We start from the raw sequence: 9,562 nt of genomic DNA, 5'->3' as shown, positions 1-9,562 counted from the left end.
CACATGTACTGCATACTAAAAGATTTATGCATAAACCTGCATACACAATACACATGTGTATTCACACACACACATGTGCCACACATAGGAACACATTTACACATGTACCACATACCAAAATATTCTCTCTCTCCCGCTCTCCATCCCTCTCTGTCTCTGTTTCTCTGTCTCTCTCTCTCTCATACACGAGGGGTACACACTCGAATAATACAGGATTCAATGATAGGGTAATGTATTTGTCATCTACTACTGATAGAATATCTCAAGTAGGAGATATTCAGTGCTGGAAGCATTACTGAAGGTCCATACAATCACACATATTTTGAACAAAGGGGGAAGTTCCCCTAGATGATTCACAGTTTAGGAAGTAACATGATCCCGGCCAGAGGGGAAGCTCTCTCATTGACTGTGGAGAAATGAATTCTGCTTGTAGAAAATGAAAGATGCCGAACGCACCCTTGTTTTTAATGCTTCTGCACCACAGGACACAATGAGACAAGCGATCAGGACGAGGAGAGGCCCCATGCAGAAACGTGAGTTAGCATGGGACCATTTTTGTTTTAAAAGGCGTGAAACGTTGGGAAGGGAGCGCAATTACATGACTCATACCAGCAAGTCTGAAACAATTCCATATTTATTAAACCAAATGTTTCCAAGTAAAGATTTCCCATGGAATATGTATATGTGTGTGTGTGTGTGTGTGTGTATATATATATATATATATATATATGAAGGAAACCACAGGACAAGAGTCTTAAGTGTACAAAAGACCTTGTATATCACTGATGCTCACATACTACGTGCACAATAAATTTGAAACACAAAACATTCTCAGTTACCGCTATCCATACAAAGGAGGAAATACATAAACCACGAGGAACTGAGCGATAGGCATACTAAGGATCAACTATTAATGTGACAGGCATTTGACATCAGGTAGCAGACCACATTGCACTGAAAGACCTTATAAATTCTGTCGGGAAGTGACATTTTTACATGCTCGTCACAATACTTACATCTTTTTTTATTCAGGAGTTTTAATGAATTCTACCAATTTCACTACTTCTGGGGCACAGTCTTTTCAAGTCTACAGGATGCATTCCCTTCGCAGGATTATCGTCATTCCCATAGGCTCCATGACTGAACAAATGTAACAGCAGTATGCAATGGCAAGAGTGTGCCTCCTTTAACTATTTCTCTGAAGATGACAAGGATGGACCACTCTTGTGCCTTCTAATTTGGGAAAGTAATACTGAGGTACAAGACCCCACTGTATCGACATCAATGCACTGCTAACCATTAATCACGACGCTACCAAGGAAAGCTTGCCATTACGACCCGTGGGCTGGAGGATGCTATAGACATCTCTGGACTGCTGTCACACAAATCCTTCCGTTTACTTGGGTTTTAGCAGAAAGGGGTATCTTTAGGAACAGGAGAACACAAGAAGATGTAGTCGCTGAAGCCGCAAACCACAAGCAGCTTCTCCCAGAGAATTTCCATGAGAGAATCGCTCCCCTCGTATCGACTTTCATTTCTTCAGAGTATTATGAGAATAACAGATCCAGGAGAGACAGTTGACCAGCAGCATTCTCTTGCTGGCGCTGTTAAGTACAAGGACATATTAAACGGGTTTAAAATAAACAGTGCTCGTCAAGCCTCAGTTTGCCCTGAAAGGCTCAGTACTTACATTCAGCATCAGAAGTTTTATTTCCAAGGTGGCTATCAGACGTCTCAGCTCTTCAACGAGGGAATCTCCCCGAGAATCCCTCAGTATTACAAGTTTCTAAAGTGAAAGAGACATGGGCAGAAATCAGCCCTGGTCATTTTGTTTACAAATGCGAACAGCAATATATAAAAGGGAGTAGATGTGGTGAAAAGGCATGGTTTCATTATTCCAAAACAAGCATACAGCATGTGCAACATGGAGATCCATCACCCACCAAAGAGACACAGACGTTACCACTCCACAACCCACTGCTGAAAGTTCAACCTTGTGGCATTAGCGGTGTGTGTGTGTGGGGGGGGGGCTCGGGGGAAGGGTGCTTTGCCTACCTAGCATGTGGGAGAGCCCAGGATCCCTCTCCCCGCAAATCAAGAAGAAGAGCGAATGAAACCCAATGAAAACAGAGAGCATGAGGCATGAGCTCATTGACTGCCACTCACTCATTTCTCTGGGAGCTGGAGTAGCTTGTCGTGTACCACCGAACACCATGAAATTAAAACTCAAGGTTTCCACCCTCACAGTGCCTTCAGTAGTGAGTGAAATAGCACATGCCACATCTAAATGCTTGTGTTAAATGCTGTGGGGGGGGGTGGGCTTATAAAACTTTGCAAGACCTCTTCCCTAGGGCACGCCACCCCTGTGACCTGGTGAACAGGCAGCCCGGCCACAGGGGCAAGCGAGTTGCAGGTTCAGTGAGCCATCCTGTCTCAAAAAGATACGAAGGAGAATGACTGAAGACACCCACGGCTGGCTTCTGACCTTCACACACACCCAGAGGAACGTACACGTGCGTGTGCCTCAGTGCACATACACACCCAAGGGAAAATGCACTGTGAGACAAGAACAGACGGTCTGAAAGGCATCAATGCCCTGTATAATACTAACAACTCTGGATGAAATCGCCAAGGCAGCAGTTCCTGCTTCAAAGGACTCTACCCACCATATGTGGACTCTAAAAGTAAAAACTTATTTTGTACTTAGGTTTACATGGAACCATGACACCATGAGGAAAATGCTGGAAGATGCTCTGGTGCAATGTTCTTGCACTGTTTCAATAAAACCCTGACTGGCCAGTAGCCAGGCAGGAAGTAGAGGCGGGGCCACGAGAACAGGAGAATTCCGGGAAGAGGAAAGGGTCAGTCTTCAGTTGTCACCCAGTCCAAAAGGAAACAAGATGAGAATGCCTCGCTGATAAAAGGTCCCAAGCCACGTGGCTAACACAGACAAGAATTGTGGGTTGAGATGTAAGATATGAGAGTTAATGAGAAGACTGAGCCAATAGGCCAACCAGTTTATAAATAAAATGTAGGCCTCTGTGTGCTTCTTTGGGACTGAATGACTGCGGGACCGGGCGGGACAGAAACCTCTGTCGACAGGAAGATGTTTACAGGTAACTTTCCGAAGGAATAAGCCAAAGCGTGGAAGGAACGCCAGAGTATTCAATGCCCCTGTGTGTGGGTTGCTTTCAGAATGTACAACAGACCTCCAAGTACTGTTCACACAGATCTTTAAATTCTTCCATTCTCTTCTTCTGAATACCCAGAGACTGATGAATAAATTTTTGCTGCTCCTTGAAGATATTCTGCGACACAGACAGTAAAAGATGTAAGAAAAATACAGGGAAACTCAGAAATATTACAAAAACACGACTCTGTATCATATTTATGCAAAACACATACAAGGAAATCGCTAGTAATTTTTCAAACACGATGACCACTTCACACGAGTTATCTAATACTAAAAACTTACCATAGTGATGAGAATCGCATTCATGTAATGGAACGTTTTACTACGTAGCAGTATCTAAAACATTGCTGTTAGTTTCTGGAGACTTGAAAACCCATTCATTAGAGGCTGCCATAGCTGGTGAACCCTCTGTGTTTATAGAAATTACCTTGAGATGGCCCCAGCGTCTCTCACTCCCTACATAGGAACCCACTCCCTTTTGTTCTTGCCAGTAAGAGTAGAGCCCACAGCTGGCCTGCTTAACAGGCAAGGATTCTGTAAGACTTACGTCGGATACTGTCCCGGACCAATGTAAGAATGCACATCTAAAAGAGTCTTTTGAAACCAATTCCTTGAGATGGGGACCTTAAGTATCTCCCTTCTCACGCCTAGCAATCTGAGACACAGAGGTAAATTATTTTCCCCAGTGAGCGTGACTAGCAAGGGACTGAACCGTGACTGCATTCCAACCGTTGGGATTGCAGATTGCAGGGGCCATGCTCCTGCCCACCGGACTGGACAGGGGTGGGGGTGGGGGTGTGGTGCCTCCATCTCCCTCCACATCCCAGCCTCAGCCTCCCCACCTTTGGAAGTCAGAATCTCCAGGAGGGCAGCTCCATCCTACACCAGGAAGGAAGATTCCCTCAAAGATGGCACTGTTCGGTGTCGGGCATTTATTTGTGCCCCCAAACTCATAAAAAGCTCACTCAAATCTCCAGGTTAAAGGGGAGTCAGTCATCCCATGGCCATCACGGACTGAAGCCTTGCCTTCCTCACCTCTGGGAGTGGGCTGGTCTGAACTCCAAGCACTGAAGGCTAAGCCTCCACCTGCTCTGCCGCAGCCACAGGGACTGCTCTCACTCTGCCTCCCTCGTCACTGTGTCAGAAGGCTCTGGTGGGCCTCCTGCTCCTGGTGTCTGCACTTCTTGGGTGGATCAGAAAGGGCTCCCTCTTAAGATACAAACCCATACCTTCTCCTGCACTCTCCAGGCAGTGCCTGGTCACCTGCCCTCCGCCCCCCCCTCCCCCGCCCACGATGGCTGCTAACCCATCACTGACCTTGTCATCTCTCTGCGGGAAAAGGAACAAACCAGGGGGAAACGGTCAGTGGCCAGTCTCTCGTCACCACATCCAGAACCCTGCTTGCCTCCCTAAGTTCTTGTCTCGTCCCTTCCCTCCAGACTTGCTGCAGGAAGCCCTGCTACTTCTGATGCTGACACAATGGATTCCTTGAAAGCTAAGCTGCTTGACACTCACAGCGAGTTTTTTTGCATGTTTCTTGACTTCAGCTGCATCCTCGGATAACTTTCTTTTCAAAGTCTTCATCTGAAGAGAATATTCTTGATAAAGTTTCTGCCTGTGAATGATATAGCAAGGAACAGTGAGATACCCCATCCCAATAGGAAGAAAGTACATTCGAAGCACGACTGACTTGCCCTCACTAATGCTATTGGTGGAGGATGGGGAAATGGCATCTAAACTATGCAGACAGGGAAAAGGAAGCTGACTGGATTATTTCATTTTACATCACAGCATTTGCTCCTCCCTGCTGAGAGAGAAGTACCTTCCCACGCCTTTGTGCCAGAAAACTCAGGAAGAACTATTGTTTTACTATCATTCCACAAATATTCGTCTGTCTGACAGACACAACTTGTGGGTAGTTCTCTCTTTCTGAAGAACAGGTCCAAGGAGCATGCACATCCGCTCCCATCAGAGAATTCTGCGGTGGCCTACCCGTTCTTCCTCCTCACGCTGTGCCAGTGTGGATCTCGGTACAGTAGCATAGTGAACACTGCTCCTGATAGCTATACGGCTTTGGAGGCACGGGATTTTCATTTCTATGGCAACGAACAGAGGCTCGACTGACTGTGGGATGAATGCCTTGAGGACTTCAAGCTCCGGGTGCCCAGCACGTTCACGTGATGCATACTGTTCCACTGACTCAACAGCAATGTGTCAAAACGGTCATCGTAATTCATGCCTAGGAAACGCAGCTGACTTCGGTGATGATGTGAGGCTATAACATGACTAAAGGAAGTCTACCCTATACAGAAATGTCAAGCCGAACACGTTGTCCAACTGAGCTTCTGGCCCGTGGGGGTCACGGCTATTCCTCAACCTCTAGCCATCGTGCTTACTAACCAAATGTCAAAGCGTCTGGGATAACAGCACCAAGAAGCAACAACCGTACCTTCGCTCGCCCTGGATTTTTAGAACATCCTCAAATTTCATCTCCAAGGTTTCGAAAGACTCCGTGATGATCGCTGTGAATCTTTCGCTGTTGCCCTGAAGAAAGTTCTTATTGGGCTCTGTATCGAAACACATTCTTGAAACCATTACTGTAAAGTTCCGTCAGCTTTAGTTATCTACTTAGAAAACCACTTGCTATGAATAGAGGGAAACAATCTCTCACTGACAAGAATATCTGCCTCCTTTCTTTCAGTCAAGAATTTCAGTGGTTATGACCTTGATGTGAGATTGGAGCTGGACTTCAGTGTCTATATATTACAGACAAAACACAGCGAAGGGAACTTAGCGAAAAAACTGGCAAAAAAGGGTTTCAAATCGCTGTGTAATTTCCTCATGGGTCATCATTATAAGGTAAAATTCAGTCAATGTACATATCATGCTCCAGTTCAAGGACGCATTCTGAGGGACTGACTGTTGGGCCGCTTTGTGCAAAATACAACAGTAGTCCACTTACAAAGATCTCCAAAGGCTCAGAGATTATTGCACAGTCAGATGAAAATACTGTACCTATTGTAGCCATTGGAGCTTTTAGGCAAATTTGACAGGGTAGACACTCTGAATATTCCAACAGGGGAACCACACTGATCGAGAAGTCTGTGGTACTGGGGATGGAACCCAGAGCCTTAAGCGTAGAAGGCAAGTGCTCTCCCACTCAGCTACCTCCCTATCCCGATTCCTGAAGTTTCCAGAATCGATTCTCTGTCAGAAACCTCTACAGAGCTCCTAGAACGTTCTCAGTTTGTAATGTTTTTTTAAACAGTTTGTGTGGCTGACTTCTGACAGAGAAATTTAAAGCAGGACTCAGTCTGCTCATACAATGGTCACAGTGCTGACTTCAGCTCCCCACTGCATGTGCTCTTCTTTACTCAATAAACTGTGGTCAGGTATTTAAGGGAGGCTGGCCATCACCCCTACTCACACACACGCAACGCACACGCACATACACACAAACACACAGGGAGGGAGAGTGAGAGAGAAAGAGAGAGAGAGGAGACAGAGAGCTGGACTAAAATACAAACAAGGAGAGTAATATGTGGTATTTTGTTTGGATTATTTTTCGAGACAGGGTTTCTCTCTGTGTAGCTTTGGTGCCTGTCGTGGAACTAGTCCTTGTAGACCAGGCTGGCCTCCAATTCACCGAGATCTGCCTCCCTCTGCCTCCCAAGTGCTGGAATTAAAGGCGTGTGCCACCACCGCCTGGCTTCAAATGTGATATTAGACACAGACCTATCACTTGTGCGAATCAAAACCTCGAAGACAGATAATTACATCTAATTTTCAAAGATCCCACTGTTAGTAAATAACAGCATCCACACCACAGGTGCCATGTTCTCAATATTGACAATTAACGTGAAGTAGAGAGTTGGTAATCTAATAAATACTATTTTGACACTGCTTGAGAACAAGGCAGTAAACACACTCTCTTGTCTGCCAAGCGATACCTCCCTCGCCTTGCACTTCTTTGGTTGAAACAATTTTCTCAAATTCCTGATATCAAATTCCTAGAATGTACCTTCAAATTCTTCAAATAAATTCTTTATTTTCTTCCTGCAAAGAAATCACAATTTTACTTCAATGTACATAAAAGGCCATTCTTTTGTAGTGAGTGGAGGAAGTGGAGGGTGCCACACAGTCTACATACAATTCACATTTGAAGAACAGGCCTTGAATTTCCTAGATTTATGTGTTCAGTGGAAGGACAGGTGTGAGTGCACCTGTGCCGGCCTAGGAGGCAGAAGTGAGGTGTCCTCCTCTCTCCATGGCCACCTTATTCCTGTCAGACAGGCTCTATGACAGGACCCGTAGTTTGTTGGAGGCATGAGATTTTCATTCCTTACCACACTGAACATCTGATCTACTGCAGGATGCTGCTTTGAGATCCTTAAGCTCAATACACCCATCCACGTGGTGCATGCGCCTTAGTTGCTGCATTTACTTACTTACTTACTTACTTATTTAATCTCGGTTTATTCTGTTAGTCTGGCAATCAGCAAGCACCCGCAATATCCCCCGGGTTCTGCCATGCCTCAGCCCTCACTTCTGGGCTTAAACTGGGCGTGGCCATGCATGGCTTTATCTGTGGGTGCCTAGGGCCTGAACTCAGGCTCCTGTGTTTGCACCTTAAGCACTCTTCCACTGAGCCCTCTCTCCAGCCGGACTTTTCTAAATTTATTTCGTGAAAACATGAAACGTATCACCTGGCCTCTTGCCCTTCTGTTCCAGAGGAAGTACTGTCCTCACCACTGACATCGATGACTTCTCTTCCTGGTGTATTAAAACAAAAGAGGAAAAATATTGTGAAACAAAGTGTGCTGTTCTCATCATCCCCCATAGAAAGCAGTGTCATTATAGTGTTTCTAGATTCCATGGCCAGCATCTGTTCCTTACACTTTTTCAATAGTCATCCGTGAAATCATGAACACACATACATATCACATACACATCACACACAGTGACACAGAGACACAGCCACACAGACACCACACACACAGACACACACAGACACACACAGACACACAAACCACTTTAGGCTTGACTCTCAGACCAGTTGGTCCAGGCACCTGTACAGGCCTTCCAGAGAGTCACTGTGACCCATGTGCTCCCAGAGAGGCATGTTGACTAGGCATGTGGCAGGTTTTCTGTGTGGCAGAAATTTCAGGTGGGGGAACCTAAAGGCCCCAAAAAGCTTGAACAAGAGTTATTAGCATCTGAAACCTCCTGCTATTCCAATAAAAGTTCATGCACATAATCGACTCAGTGCTCCACCCACCAAGAGATTTTAGGATGTCCCCCGGGGTGGACACAGCCCTACAGGGCCCTTCTGTTTTTGGTGTTGTTGTTTGACTTTTTTTAACCTTGGGTGGTGAAATCTGGGTTCTTGGTGTCATGCAATGCGATATGCATGAGCCTTGGATGCGTGCCAGCACTGTCAGGAACTTTCCCACCCACCAAGAGATTTTAGGATGTCCCCCGGGGTGGACACAGCCATATGGCAGCCCATCTTGTTTCTTCAAACCTGGAATGATTGAATCGGGGTTCCGAGTGTCATCTGACATGAGCTTCAGACCTGCCTCGGATGCGTTCCAGAACTCTCAGGGGCTTTCCCACCCACCAAAAGACATTAGGATGTTACCCAGGTGGACAGAGCCCTACAAGGGCCTACCTGGCTTACTGTTGTTGCTATTATTGATTCTGGTTTTGTTTTTTACCTGGGGTGACTGTATCTGGGTTCTTGGTGTCATCCCATGTGGGATTCGGATCCAGCCTCGGACGCGCGCCAGCACTGTCACAGGCTTTCTTCTCCCCGCTTGACATGGCTAGAATCTTCTTGGGCTAGACAGGTCTCCGGTCACTACAGATACCAGGAGGAATTACAGGATGGCAATGGGAACAGGGACTTGGACTCCACAGGATGTGGCCAGATGCCCTGGCACTTGTCCTGCAGCAAAGAGAGGGCAAGAGGATGTCACCACAGTTCAGTCCTGCGCCATATCTCTATCTGAACGTGGAGCTCTCCGACCCACTACCTCTCAAGATTGGTCCTCTGCTGCGTTCCCGACCCTTGGGCGGGAAAATCCTGGGCACTGCTGGTGTAGGAGGGTCATCTGTCTATGTGTTCCTTTCATTGGTTAATAAAGAAACTGCCTTGGCCTTTTGATAGGCCAGCCCTTAGGTGGGTGGAGTAGACAGAACAGAATGCTGGGAAGAAGAAAGCAGAGTCAGGCAGACGCCATGAAGCTCCGGCCCGAGATGGACGTAGGTTAGAATCTTCCCGGTGAGCCACCACCTCGTGGTGCTACACAGATTACTAGATACGGGTTAACCAAGATGTGAGAGTGAGCCAATAAGAGGCTGGAACTA

The 9,562-nt window shown here is 46.4% G+C and overlaps 1 protein-coding gene across 1 annotated transcript; it reads right to left on the bottom strand.

The window, feature by feature from the left end:
* Positions 1-1,547: 1,547 nt before the first annotated feature.
* On the bottom strand, positions 1,548-9,016 carry LOC130868277 (X-linked lymphocyte-regulated protein 3C-like). Its single transcript, XM_057760542.1, has 8 exons — positions 8,926-9,016; positions 7,900-7,969; positions 7,215-7,249; positions 5,643-5,760; positions 4,709-4,808; positions 3,210-3,308; positions 1,691-1,786; positions 1,548-1,604 (listed from the first exon to the last, which is right to left on the bottom strand). The coding sequence occupies exons 1-8, from the start codon at positions 9,014-9,016 to the stop codon at positions 1,548-1,550; spliced, it is 666 nt and encodes a 221-aa protein (XP_057616525.1).
* Positions 9,017-9,562: the final 546 nt, after the last annotated feature.

The sequence above is a fragment of the Chionomys nivalis genome, chromosome X (genome assembly GCF_950005125.1).
Source record: "Chionomys nivalis chromosome X, mChiNiv1.1, whole genome shotgun sequence".
Taxonomy (NCBI): Eukaryota; Metazoa; Chordata; class Mammalia; order Rodentia; family Cricetidae; genus Chionomys; species Chionomys nivalis.
Note: the sequence above shows the minus strand (reverse complement) of the source record. Positions and strands in the feature narration are given on the sequence as shown.

Excerpts from the sequence above, each read along its gene's own strand:
- LOC130868277 (XM_057760542.1), bottom strand. The coding sequence starts at position 9,016 with ATGTCAAGCGGGGAGAAGAAAGCCTGTGACAGTGCTGGCGCGCGTCCG. Across the intron at positions 7,250-7,899 it reads ACAGAAGGGCAAGAGGCCAG|GAAGAAAATAAAGAATTTAT; the intron begins GTGATACGTTTC and ends ATTTCTTTGCAG. Across the intron at positions 5,761-7,214 it reads TTTATTTGAAGAATTTGAAG|AGCCCAATAAGAACTTTCTT; the intron begins GTACATTCTAGG and ends GTTTCGATACAG.